The sequence below is a fragment of the Cyprinodon variegatus genome, unplaced genomic scaffold (assembly GCF_000732505.1).
Source record: "Cyprinodon variegatus isolate N-32 unplaced genomic scaffold, C_variegatus-1.0 Scaffold805, whole genome shotgun sequence".
Classification (NCBI taxonomy): domain Eukaryota; kingdom Metazoa; phylum Chordata; class Actinopteri; order Cyprinodontiformes; family Cyprinodontidae; genus Cyprinodon; species Cyprinodon variegatus.
In genome coordinates this window covers 49,647-69,715 of record NW_015151258.1, presented here as the reverse complement: position 1 = coordinate 69,715, position 20,069 = coordinate 49,647, and the positions used below count along the sequence as shown (strand labels likewise).

The following is a 20,069-nucleotide window of genomic DNA, read 5'->3' as shown; positions in this document are numbered from 1 at the left end:
ATTCATTTGTTTAATGGAATATTTTTAGTTCGTCTTCCTTTATTGAATTTCCAGTAGCTTGAGACAGTGGGTTTAATAAAAAGCATTAGTTCAAAGGAAGAACAGGAAACCAAAGCAAGCAGAATATTATGTTATTAACAGAAACATTTATTTTAGGGCTGAAAAAGTAATAGCTATTAATTGATTATTGAAATAATTGTCAACTAATTTAGTATTCAGTTATTGGTGAACTGGAGTAGAGACTCTAAAATATGCCTTTAGATGACCTTTAGTGACCCACTTAGAGCAGGAACTATACCAAAACTGTAAAAAGAGATGTAAACATTTTGCATTTGGGACAAAAAACTTTTCGTCTGTCAATATGCTCTGTCCAGATCTCCTCAAGTGGTTTAATTTTTATAAAAATCTTTAAGTAACCTTTGTCTATCGGATTAATAATTAATTGAAAAAAAAATTCGACAGAGTAATCGTTCATTTTTTATTTATTTAGTTAAGACTGGGACATTTATCCACATATTTAATACAATAAAAATAAATGTTTTAAATAATTTAAATAGAAATGAGGAAAAAGAATAACTATTTTGTAAACAAGTTAAAATAAATAGGTGATTAAAATAATCCCTTATTAGTGTTTTTCTCTTATTCTATTCATGTAGTAAAAATTGATCTAGCTAATCTCCTTTATTGGCTCTATATATTTAAAAGTGTTCTTAGTTGTTTGTGTTTTTGTCTGATTTATTCTCCTGAACAAAAATCCCAGACGTCCAAATCAACATCAAGCGATGCCTGAGTGACGGATGCGACACGCGCATCCACGGGTTGAAGACGCTGGGTTACCAGATCACCAAGAGCAAAGAGGTGTCCGTGTCGGACGCCTCGGCCATCTGGTACCTGTCTCTGCTCACCTCTTTGGTCACCGCGTCCATGGATACCAACCCCGCCCTGGCTCAAACCGTGCTCCAAATCACACAGTAAGATCCCTGGAGGCTGCAGCGCCGCGCAGCGCTTAGCTTGTCGCTTCTTTTTTTTTTTTTGGCGATGCCAAAGATGAGGTTTTTTTTGCTTTACAGGAAAGCCTTGCAGCACATGCCTCCACTGTCGCTGACGCCATCCTCCACTGAGTTCCCCAAGTTCTTCTCCCTAAACATACTGGAGGAGGTGGACGGCTTTCTCCTCCGGATCGCAAAGTAAGCTGCTGTTTGTTTTATTGCACTTCTTTCTATTGCCTGATGACGTCACTCAGTTTTTCCTGTCTTTTGTCCAGCTGCTGCGTGAGCCCCGACGCAGAGATGACTCTCTTGGCTTTCGCTCTGGCCAGAGGCAGTGTGGCCAAAATCCTCCAGGCCCTGTCCTGCATCAGCGATCATCTCCAGATCAAGTACAAGGCCTCATCCGTCATCCTCTCCATGGCTTCTGTTAGGCTCCGGTTGCTTTACTGTAACGGTAATTCGACTCATCCATCATCTCTCTGACTCTGATGACTAGAAGGTCACTTGTTGAACCGTATGGCGATTGTTTGCAGGGAAGCCGCTCCAGCTGCACCTGCAAGCCTGTGACGTCAAAAGTAAAGAGGAGAAGTCAGGCCCAGAGAACATGCTTAGCGATTCTTCTACCGGAGATGGTAGCGGCCAGCTGCAATCGACCTCTAAATGAAGGATGTTTGAGCGTGTGGTCAGCTCTTTGCTTTTTCTCCAGGTTTTCTCACAGAAAGCGGCAGGAAGAAAGCCAGCGTGATCCTTTCCACGGAGGACCAGAGCAACTTCCAGGTCACTCAGATGAAGATCAAAGTAAGATGGTGTCATCAGGAGATGAGTGAAAACGTGCGCCGTGGTGGAGGACCATGTAGATTATCACTGAAGTCGCTGCTCATGTGTGCAGGTGCGGAAAGGAGCCATTGGGGCCAAGTGTGGCTTGGTGTTCGCCTACATGGAGGACGACTCCTTTGATGCAGAGAAACATTTCAAGAGGTTCAAAAAGTACGACTCGTGGAACTACAAGGACTACAAGGAGTTTGTACAGGACAGGTATGGTTCCCTTCGTTGAACTTCAGCGTTTAAAGAAGGGCTTGAGGCTTTTCATATTTAGTGTTTTTAGTTAATTAAGTGAAATGTTTTTTTTTCCCTCTGATATTCTAACACCAACAATTCTTACTTACACACTTCTAATAAAAACATCTTTAAAATGAGCAAAATAAAACAACTGATTATAGATCAAATTTGATGCACAAGTACCATAAACTGTGTGATAACGAGCAAAAGGTCATCATTTAAAAAGTTACAATGTTTAAAATTGTGAAAGACCACATCATAAAAATCTTTGTTAAATAACGTTAGTAAACAGAGAACCTGGCCGTGGAAAAGTTTATAGCGTTTCTTTTTTTCTCCCATAGTGGATGATGGCTTCAACTCTGATTTACTGACATACATTAGTTTTAGCAAATGGCCAACAGATGCCTCACTTATAGTTCTAAAAGGCTTTATTTTCTGTAGTTTGATTGGATTGGTTTGTGAAATTAAACTGCTTTCCAAAAAAAAAAGGTTAAACCTTAGTAGATATTCATTATTTAACAAGGAATCAATTTATTTCATTTAATTAATTAAATGGTAATTTAAATAAATGCTTGTTGGTTTTAATTTGGTTATCTTTATCCGATATAAAACTTGTTGAATTTTCTAGAGGAATTAAAATTGAAAAAGAAAGAAACTCAAACAGGAAATCAGAATGTGGTCCATTTAGACCTTTGGGAGGTCTGTGTGGTTTATTACCTTTGCCTGACCTGCAGTGGGAGGATTTCAGCGCAGAGTGAGGATGAGCCGATCGGCTGGTTTGAGCTGGAAGAGGACTGGAATGATGTGGAGATCAAGCTGCAGCAGTGCCGCGTCGCCAAGGTACCGACCTGTCTGTTCCCTGATATCATTCCTTTCTTCGATGTTCAGCTCTTTGTATTTCTAAACCCATTCTGCTTATATCTGTCTTTTTAGTTCCTGATGGTGAAATTCCTCTGCACCAGGCAGGACTCAGCCGAGCGGCTCGGTGTGCAGAACCTCAGCTTCAGTGGCTACCTTTGCCCCGGAACAGAGAGGCTGGTTGACCTGGACGACCTCAGCAGCCAGGGGGAGAGTCTGGATCATGATGGTGTCTCTGGCCTTTGTCTATTAAACAAGACACTTTTCTTCATACAGCAGCTCACACGAGACACGGTAAGGGGGCACCGCTCGGCTGTGTTGCTGGCATCATCCAGTTTTAGCGTCCCGTTTTCCTCTGAATAACCGTGGTGGTCTTCCTGGAAGCCTGGATTTCTATTTATGGGGGGCTCCTTCTAAGAGATAAAGTTGGAGGAATAATGGAAGGAAATCAGTAAAGAATCTAGAACTTAAACAACACTAAAGAAAAACTATAAACAGCATTGTTTTCTAACAATACAAAAAAAAAAGAACTAAGGAAGGATGTAGAGGAGAAAGGAAGGTAGTAAAAAGTAGATTAAAATAAGGAAGAAGGGCAGGGAGGGAGGAAGGAAGGAAGGTAAGGGAGAAGGGGCAAGTAAATGAAGGAAGGAAGGAAGGAAGGAAGAGAGGAAGAATGTACAGGAGAAAGGAAGGTAGTAGAAAGTAAATGAATCAAAGGAAGGAAGACAGGGAGGAAATAACGAAGGAAGGTAAGGGAGAAGGGGCAAGTATATGAAGGAAGGAAGGAACTAAGAAAGGATGCAGAGAAGGAAGGAAGGTAGTAAATAGTAGATGAAAAGAAGGAAGGAGGACAGGGAGGGAGGGAGGAAGGAACTAAGAAAGGATGCAGAGAAGGAAGGAAGGTAGTAAATAGTAGATGAAAAGAAGGAAGGAGGACAGGGAGGGAGGGAGGAAGGAACTAAGAAAGGATGTAGAGGACAAAGGAAGGTAGTAGAGAATAGATGAAACAAAGTAAGGACAGGGAGGAAATAAGGAAGGAAGGAAACGGTGAAGGGGTAAGTAAATATATAAAAAAAGGAAGGAAGGAACCAAATGTCATTTTTATTAAGGCTGAATGTTTTGCATGTTTTGTCACCCAGAACACCCGATATTAGTCATGCTGCCCTCTGGTGGCCATAAGTAGGGATTGCAGATTTTACAGCTTGATTGGCTCCCAGTAACCACCTACACTTTTTTCTGCAGGATGCCTCACACTTCAAGCAGAAGTATCTTCTGGACTTCGGTGGTCTCAGCCTTAACCTTTTCTGGAACTTCTACAATAAACTCAGGGAGATGTGAGTGATGATCTGTTAACAGCAGACATGTAGCAGCAGCAGATTTTGGGGGTTTATTTTCTGAATTCCAACTTTTTGTCAGATGTGTCAAAACACACATTTGAATTTATTAACATTCACAGAATATTTAAAAATGATTTTGTAAGACAAGCTAAAAGAATCTAAGGTCGCACCTGTTTTGTGGAAGTTTGTGTTGGTCTTTACTGTTAAATCATACTTTCATTTATTAGAGCCACACAAGAGGCTTAAGTGCAAACCCACGTTATGTGTATCCAAAAAAAGGAAAACCATTTAGACCTGATAGAATAAGGTAATATGCACCAAGCATTCGTCATGATCATGTTTAGATCGTTCTTTTCTGGGCCTAAATAGAATTCCACCACTGGGTGCAATCAGCAAACATAAACAGATTTTCACCCTCTGCTGGCAGAACTAATCAGAAAGCCAGAGGGTGACAATGATGGCAACTACATAATAGAGACCTGGCAGTGGTTGTAGAGCAGCCCCTCCTTTACAAGCAAAGTCTGTGGTTGGGTCGCGTCAAAAGGTCCTTCAGCGAGTTATGAATAGGAGGAACAGCGCGTTATCAGCATTTATGCATCTGAGGTGCTTCACAAGAGTTGGAAAATCTGAACTTTTGCTGCTCAATGTGCCGCAAACTGAACGCCTCTTAAGTATCTGGTGAATCCAGACATCGGTATTGTCTGGCTTTTTTTTTAGTATATAAAGTAAAGCCATTTTCATTTTATCATCAAAGATGATGCTGCAGACTCGTCTTTGCTTTTCAAAGTTAGTTTGGTTTCATTCAAGAATAAGTTCTAGTATATCGTCCCCAGAGCCCTACAAAAATTAGTTTTTATAAAACACACAGGGACACGACATTAAGGGAGAACCAACTAACCAATAAACCTAATAACTAACCAACTACAGTAACTAACCAATCGACCAAATAAATATCCAATCAACCAACCAAATAAATATCCAATAAACCAACCACATAACTAACCAATCAACCAACCAAATAACTAACCAATCAACCAACCAAATATCCAATCAACAACCAAACAGCTAACAAATCAACCAGCTAACTAACTAAACAAATAACTAAACAACTAACCAAATAACTAGCCAACTAAATAACTAGCCAACCAAAAACTAACAAAATAATCAACCAACCAAATAGCCAACCAACTAACCAAATAACTAACCAATGAACCAACCAAATAACTAACCAATGAACCAACCAAATAACTAACCAATCAAACAACCAAATATCCAATCAACAACCAAATAGCTAAATAATCAACCAGCCAACTAACTAAACAAATAACTAACCAAATAACTAGCCAACCAAAAACTAACCAAATAATCAACCAACCAAATAACCAACTAACTAACTAACTAATTAACCAACCAACAAAATAACGAACGGACGAACCGAATAACTAATTAAATAACCAATCAAACAACCAACCAAAAAAATAACTAACCAAACAACTCAACCAAATAGCCAATCAGCCAACCAAATAACCAACCAGTGAACAAATTAACCAACCAACCAAATAACTAACCAACCAAATAACCAATCAACTAACCAACCAACCAACCAAATAACTAACCAACTTACCAAACAACTCAACCAAATAACTAATTCACCAACCAGCCAAGTATTTGTGTGGTATCCCAGAGTGTTGTAACTCTTTAATAATTGTAAATCTGCATGAAGAACTTTATTTATTACTGAATTAAGCAAAAACACACAGAAAAACAACAACAGCTTGAAGGACACTGTAATATTTAAGAAAAAAACATCGTATGCAACCAGCGGGAATTACTGGAGTATAAATAAGTAAAAAGCAAGTCAATTTGTGACCCTTTTATCCACGTGGCTGCAGCTGATCCAACTGATTTCATATCAGGAGAGGAGAGCTGTACCTGGAATTCACAGAGCAAATGTGCAACTATTATACCTTCTGCTCTCAGGATTTTTAAGGCTCCTCTGGACTCCTTGGAGCTCCTGTAGGCTTTGCTGGCAGTGGAGTCACATCATCTAAATTAGAAGTTACAGCTCTCCAGCTAAAGGAAGCTTCTCTATTATTTCAGCAAATACAAAATGAACAGGTGAATCGTTTTATTGCCGACTGGTTTGGTTAGCTTAGCAAAGCTAACAGCGGTCCTTAACAACTAGAATCTGATAACGACTGTGTCTGCTGAAATAAACTATCAACCTCTCCTAATCCGACACATAATAAAGAATAAGTCAGAGCTGATCTATCTCTAATGGACCCAGTTAGAGGAACTCTGCAGACATGCTTGTGATAGAACATGCTCAGTGATTTTCTCTGTTTCAGTGAAGGAGAGGAGGTGTTGAAAAGCAGAGTTCTCCTGCTTCAGTTGATGCAGAACTGTTTCCCCATGCTGCCAAACCCCACGGAGCCCCAGGACACAGAGGGGAGTAAAGACCCAGAGGAAGGAGCCTCTGCAGAAGCAGGTCCATCAGTGTTTAGCAGCAGGGATCCTCCGGGTCTCTCTGAGGCCGTATCAGAGCTCTACGCTCACCTCTGTCACAGTAAGGACCTGCAGACCTTTCATCTTTCATTAGTAGAACATGCTGTTCTCCGGTGTTTGTCATAAAAGAGATAAATCGGTGTAAAGTGAGGCATGATTCTTGTGTTGCAGTTGTCGACGGTCCAGAGGGAGAGACGACAATGGAGAAGATTTTACACAAAGAAGCGGTTAAGGCCATTCTGAATGGAGCTGCCGTTTTCTTCCCCGATAAACTCAACAGGCGGGATAAACTCTTTCACATGATGGTGAGGTTAACGCCTCATCTCTCCGTATTTCAAATGCAGACGTGGACAATTCTGATTCTATTTAAACAATAGAATCTGATAGGAATTCATAAATATTTGATCCATTTTCATGTATTTTTATGATTTTGCTGATCTGCATAATTAATTTACTAATCCTGATTTTAATCTGCTGTTTTGTAGAAAAATATAAGTGAGGACGATCAGCCAGAGTCTGTGAAGGTGACATTTGAATCTCTTTGTAATTATTTCAGGTAAATATCTAAAATCACTCATGTCTATTTTGTTTCCACATCAGTAGCGACAGACCAGTAATAGATGTTTTTTTTCTTCTCCCAGTAACCAGGATCCCAGCGGCCTTCTGCTGCTGCCGCCCAAAGGAGCTCCTTCAGACTTCGACATCAGCCCCATACTGTTAGTCATGGAGACGCTGCTGCTTGTCGCCTCCAGAGAGGTGATCTGTCACTCTTTGCTTTTAGTTCTCAAAGTGCTGGAGCCTTGAATGAAACTTTTCCCATCAAACTTTCTGCCCATCTATCAGTGTGAGGTTCTGATGGTGGATGGAAGGACTGGAGCCAGCAGGACAGTGCTGCTGTCCTTGTTCTGGGCGCTGCAGGGCAGCTTGCTCTCCTGGTGCTACCTGCAGCTCAACAGTGGAACCTCCACGGCTGCTGCTTCTGAGCTGGCCAGAGACATCCTCCTAAAATGTGAGCCACAACAACAATTAATCTTTTATCTTTTCTCTTGTTAAAGCCAAAAACTTCTATTTATTTTTGTGGCTTTTATGTGATGGTCTGAAGTAAGAAGTACTGAGAAAATACTTAACGGATCATTAACGGATCATTTGTCTAAGGGACAACACTTAGTACGACTGCTTGATCCTTAAAGTCATAGGGAAATCATATTTAAATTTCAAATCATTCTGGCTTAAACATGTATATAAATGTACTCTTTATCAGACCATATTGGTCCAAAAGTTGGAAATTTCTATTTAAAAAAAATGTCTTAAAATCTGTGGGATTTTTTTTCTTTATCTTATGCAGGCCAGTTAGTTATACGTCAGCCTGAACGCCTAAATTTGGCCAATCATATATAAACAGTCATCTGTCAATAATTTTTTCGGTCATAATATCTTGATTCAGATGTTGCAGCTAATATACGCAACGGTTGAAATAAGAAATAAAAATAATTTCCTTTCCCATTGAGTTCCGTCCCAGTGTTCACGGGGATGGACGTCTGTGTCTTCGGCAGGCATAGAGCTAACAGAACTGGCAGCGTTGCGAGGCAAGGGCTCAAACATGTACGGCCAAACCAAGCTTCTGCCGCCCTGGCGTCCTCTTCCACAACATCTTCGTCCCCAGTTTGCTCCTCTTATTAAAAAATGTATGATGGAGGAGACTCAACCACGACCCCAAACACAAAACTCTCCTCCTCTTGCATGTTTCCTCTGTCCATAGCGTTCCTTGACAGTGTTGTTTCTAAGTCACCAATTTAGTGCTACTTGGTCCCAATGGAATTTCCCATTGGGAACCTACTAGCACTAAGTTGCTAACTGGTTGGCAAGATGATTCCGGGAAAACGGCCACAACCAAAAAGGCTTGCGAATTTTCTGTCAAAACAATCCCGCACCCTTGATAAATGACCAATCACATTCAATTTAATCACTTGTATAAAGTCGGGCACCACTCGGGAGAATTCAGAACTGCAACGGTTGGACTTTAAAGGTATAGTGGAGGATTTTCGCGAATTTTTGAAAAGACCTATCCTCTCTATATTAAGAATTAAAAAATGCACATGGACAGCCCTGTACCCACTTTTACTGTCTGATGCAGCAGAAATATTTGCGCAACTGTGAGAGCCGTCGATGCAGCCCAAAGTCTTTCACTGCTGCTCCTTTACCTGATAAAATCAGTTGTTTTTTTCTAAACATCATTCTCATGGAGGACAGTGTAAATGTACGCTGCTTTACCTGCTGTCTGTTTCTTCTGCGGTATGCCTCAATGACTCGTCATCATGTGCTTTTATATAAATATCCTGTTTTATATAAATATCCTGTCCCTTAATTTTGATGTGCCGATCAATCGGCACACCACTAATGTACAGCAAGAGTCAAATTCATGATGTTTCCTTTCAGAAAAATTTAAATTGCTGAATGTGTTTCTCTAGATGTGGATCAATTCCTTGGAAGTATCAGTGCTGTGCTGGGTTCCCTTCTTGAAAGGTTCACCAGCAGTGAAATTACAGACAAACTGGGCAGCTCCATCCTGGCCACAGTCTTCAGACAGATGGTAATACATCCTCCTATCTGCACCGTGAACACAATTCAGAACGGAATGTTTGGCTAACGCTCGCTCTGCTCCCGGCAGATGATTTTCCTCCTGGAGCTGTGTTTTTTGGACATCCCTCACAGTGTGCTGCTGAAGAGCTTCTCCTCGCTGGTGGAGCTCATCAAAAAACTGTCGAGTGACACGGGAGACATCTTCTCTAAGGTCAGTTGATTTTAGCCAAAGGTGCAGTCTTCGGTTATGTTATGAAACTTTTTCACCATAACTGAAACACGCAGGTGGATCAAGAAAGCTCGCACCAGCCCCAGAAGCCGGTGGTGCTCAGGACCTGGAACATGGAGTCCCCTCACAACTACGAGAACAGCCGACATGAGACCACCGTCTTCGCTTGTCCCGGTGCAACCTCGTTCGAGGTGGAGTTTGACGAACGCTGTGAGACAGAGAAGAGGTCACCGACACACTGCAGCAACTTCCTCTGTTTGCATTAGATAACTCTTAATGAGGATTCTAACTCAGCTTGGTCTTTACAGATATGACTATCTAGAATTCACCGACTCCAGAGGCGGGAAGGTGCGCTACGATATGAAGGTTGGAAGTGAAAAATGGCCAAAGGTAGGAGACCCTTAGCCAAGCAGCGATCCACACATAGAAAGCAGCTTAGCTTGTTTTTCCAACCCGCCCATCTCTCTGCTCCTGCAGAAGGTGACGTTCGACACTGGCCCTCAGCTGCAGTTCTTGTTCCACTCCGATAGCAGCAATAATGAGTGGGGTTACAAGTTCACTGTGACGGCGCTGGGTCTGCCAGATATCACCATTTCCTGGATGTCAGACCTGCAGCTGCTGGTGGCTCGTCTCATGGGTCGCCTGGCATCCAGAACCCTGGCGCTGAAATCCCCCCACGGTGAGCCTAAGAGAAACACAGTAGTGGTTTAAATTTTAAATCCAGCTCCAAACTGAGATATTTTTTAACTTTATTTAATTTGTTGAATATTTTTCTTGTTTTTGAGCTTTATGTCGACCTTTTAGATGTAAATTCAGTTAGATTGGTGGGTTTCTCTGTTCTCCAGAGATCCGCAGTGTGAAGGAGCTTCCTCCAGGAAAGATGTTACACGTTCAGGCTTCACCTTTATGGAAGCCCATCCTGCGACACGGCTTGTGTGAAACACGGGACAGGAACACGGCGAGAACAGCCCCTGAGCAGGTACAGACTAACGGATGTCAACAAATAATGGACTAATGATCAATTGGGGATTAAAATTGGTTACGATTACTTGATAATGTCTGCTTAAAAGGGATTTCTTTTAGATTTCAAGTGTGTCGTGGAATAATAGTATTCAGCTATTTACTCCGGTCAGATTTGATTTACAACATAATTCCTAATTTAACCCTGGCTATTTTCTCCGAGTCCATCAGTCAGAGAAACGACTGTGTGTGACCAGAGGCTCTGCAAGAGGAGAGTTATTCCTCTGAGGAAGAGCAGCTTTAGTCGGTCGGTCTGTTAGAGGCAAAGGGGAGGAAATCAGAGGCATAACTTATAAGGTGTTCACTAAACATTTGAAAAAAATGACACTATAACTACATCTGCATATTTATGCTGTATTGATTGTTTCTGTTTTCTTTGCTGCAGTGTTTTGTTTTGTTGTCTTTGTTTCTATTTAATCTCATGTCTTGACTATCTGTACTTTTTTAAGACGTCATGTTGTATTTGTTATTAAATTGCGCTTTCCCGTTCAAATACATGAATCAAATCAAATATACCAAAAGTGGAGCAGATGAGTACACCCCCTACTGTCCAGGATGAATAATCACCTTTAAAGCCCCTTTCCTTCCAATGTTGCTGGAAAAATATTTGTTTTTTCTGTTTGCTTCACCATCATCTTAAAATATTGGATGTTAGGGTTAAACAATAATAACCCCTTATTGTCCTACAAATCAACCAACACAAGACACAACACGAGTTACTTTTCTGCAGACGAGGAGAGAGGACACAGACATACTCCCTGAAATGTCTGTGGTCAACCCTGCTGGGACTTCTCTGCTCCCTGCCGTTATTATCAGACTTCAAAGGAGTAGCAGGAGGGGTCAGAAGTTTACACATTCAAAAAGGGGGTGCAGGTTTATTGCCGTGGTTATCAATCATCTGCAACAGCATATCTGGATGAGATCAGGCCCTTCCTGGAAGAAACATTTGCTCTTCCCGATCAAGTTAAAACAACACATCATTCCTAGAAGGCCAAATGCCTGAAACTTAGTTCAGATAAAATGATGACATTTGCATTTTTCTAACAATGACTTATGTTCAGGTAAACCCTAAAACCCTGTGAAATCCCATAATTAAAAAGGACACATTTTTCCATGATTGGTTTGTGTTTTTGACCCTTCATTGTAAAACCCTCCCTGTTCTTTTTTTTTTTTATTGGGATTTGTAGTCGGACGCATCAAGTTCAGATGAGATGTTGTTCTTCCTGGAGGACTTTGCCCGTTGGAACCCTTCACAGGAACCATCAGACCACAAAGCAGAGCTAATGCGGACCCTCGTGCAGGCTTGCAGAAAGCACCCAATGAGCAGTGAGATTGTGGCGGGATCAAAGGTGGACCAGGCTGTGAACGCCATCTGGGCGGCCATGGTTTACCACACGCCGGCCCTCAACCAGGCGCTGAAGTCATACGGTAATGCTAGCTGGGAATCGTCCGTCACACTCAGGGGGAATAGGTTGGGATCCCATCCTTCCACCTGTCTGATCTGTCGTTCTTCTCTCTTCCTGCCAATAGTTAATCAAGATTGCAAGTCCTTTCTGTGTGAAGAATTTGTGCAGGTTTACCTTCTGGCTGACAGCATCAGAACCTGGATGGTGAGGAAAACTCCAAGGATTTATGTCTGTAGCAGATCTACTCTCCTGATTTCCCTTTACTAAAGCTTTTTATTTCCCTCTCAGCTGGAGATGAAGCAGCGATACCTGGTCGGCAAAATGAACACATATGATGATAAAGAAGGCAGTCAGGAAGAGGTTACCATAGACTCGCTGGGTAATGATCCAGATAATTAGATTCTGAGGCTCCGCCCCCTACTGAATGTTTGCTCACTGATTGATTGTCTTTTCTGTCAGCTGAGATGTGCATCGAGAAGAGCCTCTTGCTGTTTCGCTTTGCCCCGTGTGGAAGATCCTGTCAGGGTGGCGAGCCGTCTAAAGCGCCAGAGGGCAGCGTCTCTCCGCTGCTCCGCTCCAAATCCGTGTCAGAAGGAGACTTCCAGCCCAGCACCTCACTGGGTCCGCAGCCGGGCCTACCTGACGACGCCAGGCAGGGACAGAGCCAGCCGAACCCTGAGAACCACAGGGGAGGCCATGGCGAGCTCTCAGAGGGTCTCCTCTCCCAGCCCAAGGAGCCGGCCTCCCCTTCCACTTTCCCCCGTAAAGCGCCGTTCAGTCGCTCTCGCCTTCGCCTGCTCTCCTGCCGCTCCCTTGAGGATTCCAACATTGTGCCCTCTGTCAAAGAGCGCTACCCGATCCTGAAACACATCCTGAACTTCATGAAGGATCAGGCTCTCACTACAGCAAGGTGAACATTGAATCGTTTAAAATACCTCACTTCTTTTTAGATTTACTTCGCCACATTAAGAGCAACAGTTTTTCCCAGTTATTTCTAAATCGATTGATAACCCCTAAAGTTTCTAACTTGTAATAGAAAACAACATCAGAATGTGTTTGTATTATAACTGTACCTATTTCGATTTAAAAAAAAATCTTTTGGATATTCTGGGAATTTAGAGGGAAAACTGCCCCAAATAATAAGCTCTCCTCTCGGCAGCATCCTCCACACCCTGGCCCTGAACACAGCGCAGGCCCTGAGTGTGTGCAAGGTGCTGGAGACGATTCAGCAGTGTCTGCGTTCTCTGGGGCAGCCGCACCTCTTCCAGCCTCCCTGCATCCTGTTCCTGCAGGAGCTGCTGGCGTGTCAGAAGGACTTCACCAGGTAGATCCCAACCCATACGTGTGAACATCTGGGCCTGATTTCAGACCCTCATCCATCCCTTTTCTGTCTTCAGTTATTTCTCTCAGTTATCGGACAGCGGGGAGAAACTGGGAGAGGAGGTCAGACGCTCTTACCACCAGCTGGTTCTCATGCTGGTGGAGGCCATGCAGGCTTTCAACGATCTCAACGAGAAGTGAGATGTTCCTCTTTAATTATATGCCAGTTTTTAACCAGATTTTAATTTTTAAAAGCAAGACCTGCAGTGATTAGCAGTGATTAGCAGTGCTTAGTGTGCGGTAGGCTGACTGAGACTTCTCTCCCCAGAGCTCTGCTCCCAGCCCTGTCGTGTGTGCAGAGCTGCTTTCTGCACCTCCTAGACATGAACTGGGAGGTGCAGGACCTGCCTCTCTTCCTGAGCATAAAGCTTCCAGACCTCCTTTTCGCCATGTCCCAGGAGAACATCAGCGTTCACGACATCGCCATCAGGTAATCTAAGGCAGTCTGATGACATCATTCTTGAACAGGGAGAACAGGAAGTAAAGATGAGCACTAATAAAAAACCAATTAGCTAGAAGAAATGAATCCTAAAACACAAAAGAATTATAAGTAGGAATTTTTATCTTTGATTTGCCACATTTAGACCTTTGACTCGAACTAATGGATCATTTGGCTTTTAATATGTTGATAGATTATTTTCTCTGAATTTTGGCCCTTAGACCCTCCTGGATCAAGATTTTATCACGACCCTGTTCTATGTAAACCGTTGTAGGTACCAGATCTGCTCGGGCCCTGTGCATGCCAGTGACGTCACACTACATGATTGGCTGAACGTTGCCACATGATGTAAAACATTGTGGTTGCCTAAACAACGATAATAACATCACGCAGCGTCAGTGTGCTTAGTCTGGAGTATCTGTACACTGGAAAAAAATCGAAATCTAGATGTCATTTTTTCTTAAAATAACTGAATTTCTCTTGGATTGAGGAGGTAAAAGAGACATTTTGCCAATGGAACAAGACAAATTACAATTAAAATAAGAAAAAACAATTGCATTGTCTTATTTCAAGTGCATATTATCTAATTATCTTATTTTAAGAGTAATAATCCTTATTCCATTAGCAAACTTTCTCATTTACCTACTCAAATTAAGGGTAAATACATTTAATTTTGGACATTTTTACTTATTTCTAGATCGTTTTTCCAGTGTAGCGTTAGCGTGTCTAGTGACCGATGAAGTTTTACCTGATCGACAACAAAACTAAAAAAAATCTGTTTATGGTGAACAAAGTAACTGCAAGACTGTGGTATAAAGGGGGGGGAGCTAACAGATTAGCCTCTTTTAGCTCGGTCAGTTAGCCATATTAAGCTACGCTACTTTTAGCTTCCTGTCAACAACAACTGTTCGTTTTCTACAAGTACAATAACTGTTTTATTTGTCTAAAATCTATATGAAAGTCATTTTTAGGATGTTCCATTTGTCCTTCCCTGCACTCAGATCTTAATAAAAAGAATAAAAATAAGCTGAGACTTTTTTGTGACCTTGTTAAATGGCAGAGCTCAATCTGCACTGGAAAAAAAATCTAAATCTAGATGACCCAGATTTCTGACTTTTTTCTCAGAATTGTGTCTTTTTATATTGTCAGAATTCAGTCAGAATTCTGAGAAAAAAGTCAGAATTCTGAGATTCCCATGTTAAACTGAAATAACATTTTAAAATCAGTTAAACCTTTTTTTTTTCAGTGGCCCTAATCCTCTTCCGTACAATACAGTTTGTTCCATTGGAGTTGCCATATGCTGACATCATAAGAACGAGCAGATCTGGTACCTACTCCGGGACCAACTTGGACACTCAATACAGCGTCAAAATATAATGATTTTTGGGGTATTTCCTAATAGAATAACAGTATTACGAAGCAGTGAAAGCTGTATGTAGTGAAGGACAATCAGGTTCAGACACTTCCAAGCATTGCAGATATGAATTATGATAGTTAAATCTTTGGGGAGCAGATTTCATTTATTGGTTTAAAACCTGCTGTGAAATGTGGAAGAATATGTCAGAATCCTACGTTTTACTGTTGTTATCTAGATAAATGGGCATAAATGTGGATGGACCACTTGGTGTCTGATTTGATCTGTTTATTTATGACATCTGATGAGTTAATTTTTGTTTTTAAAATCCCCCGTCAGTCAGTGGACAGAGGAGGACGAAATCGCAGACTACAAGAAGAACCAGGAATGGATGGATGAGTGTATGGATGGCATGTTTGAAAAGTGGTACGACAAGATCGATGAAGAGGACTCCATGGAGGACAGGAGGAAGGTATTTTAAAGCCAGCTGAATTGAAAGGAGCAGTCTGCGATCACGGGAGACTTTTTTTCCCTTTGAATTCTGTTCTCCAGTGTTTGCGTTAAAATAATTTTGTCCCTCAGATGCACATGTTCATCGCCCGCTACTGTGACCTACTGAATGTGGTGATCTCCTGTGATGGCTGTGAGAGGATGGCTCCCTGGCATCGTTATAGATGTCTGCAGTGCATGGATATGGACCTCTGCAAGACCTGCTTTCTCAGTGAGCCCCTGCACCCAAACGCAGCTACGATGCTACATTTAGTAAATGTGGTCCTGTGTATTAAAATATACAGGGATTGATGGTGAAATGAGTCGAGGATAGACGCAGGATTGAAATCAACTCAGAAAAATGTGGATAAATAAAAAATATTGTATTATAGTTGTGATATTTTAGCATTTCTGATTCTGGAGGCATAATGAAACCTTGAATGTGCTGCAACCAGGTGGAGCCAAGCCTGAGGGCCACGAGGATGATCATGAAATGGTCAACATGGAGTACGCCTGTGATCACTGCCAGGGCCTGATTGTTGGCAGCAGGATAAACTGTAACGTCTGTGAGGACTTTGACTTGTGCTTCGGTTGCTACAATGCAAAGAAATATCCTGACAGGTAGCTGGTTAAAATCCCTCCTAAAGATGCTTCAGTTTTACTTCTCGTTGCCGTTTTTCATTCTTTTTTCCTCTGATTTTTAGCCACTTGCCCACCCATCGCATCACCGTGTATCCTATGGTGACCATACGGATCAGCGACCGCCACCGCCTCATCCAGCCTTACATCCACAACTACTCCTGGCTCCTGTTTTCCGCTTTGTCTCTGTATACGTCTGAGCTGAGCAGTGAGAGGCAAGTGGAGGGAGAATGTTTGGACGGCAAAGCCCTGGAACTGGCTTCAACGCTGCAGACTCAATGCTCCCAACTTATCACCGACTGCCTGCTCAAAGGTCAGACGGGCAAAGGTACAGACAGTAAGCTTTATTATTTTGTTCTATACTTGTTCTGCATGCCTGGACCACCAGAAGGCAATGGTTTGTCTGCAACATTTGTTTTAAGGGAGCACTCCGGGCGTGTGTTTCCCCAGTGAAGGAATAAAGTGACGCTTTTGCATCTGAGTGAAAAGTGGAGTTATGTGACTAACAGTTGGCGACATCTAGTGGTCAGATTGGAGAACACATGGCAACCTCCAGCAACAACTTTCTTGATTTCAGTGAAATCTGGACAGAAACATTAAAAGAACCTAAGGAGGGAAAAATAGGATAAAAAGAGAACAGGGAAATCTTTGGAAGGACAAAAAGAAGAAGAACAGGAGAAAATAAAGTGAGGGCAGAAGTAAGGATTTAAAGAATACAAGAATAAGAGGATCAGAAAGAAAGGAGGTGGAGGAAATGGTTTAGAGGGAAGGAAGGATTAAAGAAATGAGAGAATAAAAGAAAGATGAAGGGAATCAGAGGGACGGGGAGAATGGAAGGAGTGGAATATGGATTAAAGAGAGGATAGAGAGATGGGGCTATGTTGGCTATCAGCGTTTAGTAACAGCTTTTCACACCAAGAGCATTTCTCTAAAGAATCATCATCACATTTCTCAGCAAAAGCGAATGTTTATTTTCTCCCTCTGTCCCATGCTAAGGCCTCCGCTCCTCCAACTTGCTTGCTCTGCTGTCCTCTAATGAATCGGTGTCAGAGAGCGAGCTGGGTCCGGCATCTCCTCAGACCTCCCAGGAGCTGAGTTCAGCCACAGACGCCTCCTCGCTTCCAGGCAGCACCGCAGCAGTCTGCTCTCCCTCGTCTCCTAAGGAAAAGGTCAGGAATAACCAGACAGCGTGCAGCCATATGAAGATTAAAACACAGTGTAGTTTGTTAATCTTATCGTTTTTTTTTCATCCCCAGCTAAAGGACAAAACTGCAGAGGAGCTGAGTATTCCTCCTGACCTACCCATGCAACCAGATGGAGATAAAAAGCAGCTGGTTGCTCAGGACACCCTAGACTCAGGTATTGTCCGCCAGACTCCCTAGATGGCCTGGGAAGGGCTCCTCGCTGCACAGTTTGTTCATTAATCCCTCTTTATATTTTTCTTACTAGGCCGATTTTGTCAAAAATCATAATTGTGATTATTTATAACCAGTATTGCGATTTTGATTCGATTTTCCTTTGCACTAACCCAAAGGATGTAACTCTGTGATGAAAGTTGGTGGGGACACTCAGGTGGTGGCTGATAACCTACAGTTACTCCAACAGAACGCTTTCATTAGGTTTTTGTATTTTCCCAAAAAATAGCTCAAATTTATTGAATGCTTTCCAATTATTGAAAACACAAGAGAACCATAATACACTGATATTTATACAGTTAGAGAGATGCCTTTTAGTGCATTACATATAAAGGGCCCCAAATAATGAATAACAGCTGATTCCAATGCCAAAATTTATATATCATGCATCTCTAGAAGTACAATCTCAGTTCCATCCAGAAAAATATGGATATGCAGCATTTTAATTACAGCATAGCATATTTCTGCTAAGATATATTTTATTGCATGTTGCATATCCTAGTAAATCTGTTTCACCTTTAAATCTGCAGCTCTCCCTACTTCTCTCTGTGCTCTGTTTAAAAAGATTTACGAACCTCTTTACTTATATAATGATGCCAGAAACAAATATTCAAGATACGTAGAAGCTCTGCAGTCTGATATTGTCTGTTCAATGAGAAAACATGATAATTTAAATCTATCTCTGGGAGTCATGGTCCTGAGAAGCCAAGCTTTTTTTAACTGGTAAAGAAAAAAAAACTATGTTTTCTCAAGCTTCTTGCGTTATAACATAACTTGTATAAACTCACAATCTGTTTTCATTTTTAGCTGAAAAAGCTCCGTATGTCTAACAAACAGATTTTTCGGTGGCATCTCGATTTTTTTTAACCAAGCCGTCTTTCAACTTTTACTTAAACATACATAGAACTAGCTGCCGGTTAATAATCACTGAGTGCTGTTATATGTCTCTCTTCAGCCACGTAGCTACTATGTATACAGCGAAGTGCGACTGCAAATCAGATGTCTCAAAGCGACAGATCTGATGATGTTACACCGAGAGGCGGGACATGTGAGCAGCGCAAGAGAGGGAGAAAAAAAACCCAGACTCAATACGCTCTGAATACAGTTAGCTGCACCCAACCTCTGTTAGCTTTGGCTAAAGTAAATGAGCGGAAAGGGGAAAAATAATATTAGTGGGGACTGTCCCCACCAGGCCTAGATGGTGGGGATATGTTCACACCAGTCCTTCAGAGAGTTACGCCTTTGCAATAACCCCAAGCTTGTAGATGTTTCACTTCAGTCTTTCAGTTTTTAAAATCTTGCTTACCCAGAGTCCATTGTTGCAGAATTTTACTGTGTGTTAAAAAGTGCTTTTTCCGACCTGCATGGATCTGTGAGCTAGCTGCAACTCTCTCTACCTTTCTCTGTGCCCCAAACCCACTTTAAGACTTTTACTGCCAACTAGAGGGGTAAAGTGAGAAATGTAATGTCTTACTACTTGTTAAGTATAGGGTGATTCAAAATTGAGAGACAATGCGATTTGGAAATTGTGTTTTGTTAAATTGCGATTATATTCCACGTGTAATTAACTGCCCGGCCCTATTCCTTACCTACTTCCTCAGCGTCAGGATCAGGACCAGGGACACTCAACTCCCCGGCATCAGATGTTGTCAAGGAGACGGATGAGAGGCTGCCGCAGGTTCCCCTGCAGGAGCACGTGTTTTCTGAGTGCTCCAGAGAGAGGATCGTAGGACTGCTGGCAGCCATGCTCCCATCAGCAAAGCCAGTATGTCAAGCTAAAGGCTTTTACAGGGTTTATATCCAGTTCATATGTAAGGGAGCTGACATAGAAATAACAGTAGATTGAGCTGATTTAAGTTTTCCTCCTGTGGATTAAATAATAGTAAGGATTTTTTTTAAGAATGATCCTCCTGGAAGCCCATTAAAAAAAAACATCACACATTTTATCATCAATAGTGATTATAACTGTTGTTTTTTTTTTTTTTACTATTATTTTTATTTTCCTTTTTGCTTTCGTTACTCAAATCTTTCCTCTTGTGACCCCAGGACAGCAGCCTCAGTCTGTCCAGCCTGAGCTCCATCCTGCCACACCTTTTCAGAGCAGTTATTTCCAACGCCGGCTCTCTGAACGAGACCTACCATCTCTCCCTCGGCCTCCTGGGTCAGCTGCTACTTCGAATCGCTCCGGCGGAAGCAGACGGCGCCGTCACAGAGGCGCTGGCGGACAAATACGAGCTGCTGACACAAGGAGACAGCGCTTGTTCAGACACTCAGGGCTGGAAGACCACCCAGCTGCTGTTCAGCCTCGGGGCGGTCTGTCTAGACAGGTAACTGTCCTCAAACACAGAGTTAAGGCGTGGAATCATTTTT

At 42.1% G+C, this 20,069-nt stretch overlaps 1 protein-coding gene across 2 annotated transcripts in view; it reads left to right on the top strand.

Moving 5' to 3' along the window:
- Positions 1–20,069, top strand: part of LOC107098735 (zinc finger ZZ-type and EF-hand domain-containing protein 1-like) — a 35,854-nt gene that overhangs the window by 11,821 nt on the left and 3,964 nt on the right. Inside the window, exons 6-40 of one of the 2 annotated variants that reach the window (XM_015396557.1) lie at positions 761–971; positions 1,071–1,187; positions 1,265–1,443; positions 1,523–1,621; positions 1,696–1,787; positions 1,879–2,024; positions 2,783–2,888; positions 2,982–3,200; positions 4,149–4,240; positions 6,592–6,809; positions 6,920–7,053; positions 7,234–7,304; positions 7,390–7,504; positions 7,592–7,757; positions 9,217–9,338; positions 9,417–9,539; positions 9,614–9,783; positions 9,866–9,947; positions 10,035–10,236; positions 10,403–10,536; positions 11,765–12,005; positions 12,108–12,187; positions 12,272–12,362; positions 12,443–12,893; positions 13,143–13,307; positions 13,381–13,500; positions 13,632–13,793; positions 15,496–15,628; positions 15,739–15,877; positions 16,101–16,266; positions 16,350–16,612; positions 17,281–17,453; positions 17,541–17,643; positions 19,301–19,491; positions 19,746–20,026. In XM_015396557.1, coding sequence (XP_015252043.1) covers positions 761–971; positions 1,071–1,187; positions 1,265–1,443; positions 1,523–1,621; positions 1,696–1,787; positions 1,879–2,024; positions 2,783–2,888; positions 2,982–3,200; positions 4,149–4,240; positions 6,592–6,809; positions 6,920–7,053; positions 7,234–7,304; positions 7,390–7,504; positions 7,592–7,757; positions 9,217–9,338; positions 9,417–9,539; positions 9,614–9,783; positions 9,866–9,947; positions 10,035–10,236; positions 10,403–10,536; positions 11,765–12,005; positions 12,108–12,187; positions 12,272–12,362; positions 12,443–12,893; positions 13,143–13,307; positions 13,381–13,500; positions 13,632–13,793; positions 15,496–15,628; positions 15,739–15,877; positions 16,101–16,266; positions 16,350–16,612; positions 17,281–17,453; positions 17,541–17,643; positions 19,301–19,491; positions 19,746–20,026 — 5,557 coding nt within the window. The remainder of the gene's footprint in view (positions 1–760; positions 972–1,070; positions 1,188–1,264; positions 1,444–1,522; positions 1,622–1,695; positions 1,788–1,878; positions 2,025–2,782; positions 2,889–2,981; positions 3,201–4,148; positions 4,241–6,591; positions 6,810–6,919; positions 7,054–7,233; positions 7,305–7,389; positions 7,505–7,591; positions 7,758–9,216; positions 9,339–9,416; positions 9,540–9,613; positions 9,784–9,865; positions 9,948–10,034; positions 10,237–10,402; positions 10,537–11,764; positions 12,006–12,107; positions 12,188–12,271; positions 12,363–12,442; positions 12,894–13,142; positions 13,308–13,380; positions 13,501–13,631; positions 13,794–15,495; positions 15,629–15,738; positions 15,878–16,100; positions 16,267–16,349; positions 16,613–17,280; positions 17,454–17,540; positions 17,644–19,300; positions 19,492–19,745; positions 20,027–20,069) is intronic. The other variant, XM_015396558.1, reaches the window with a different exon arrangement.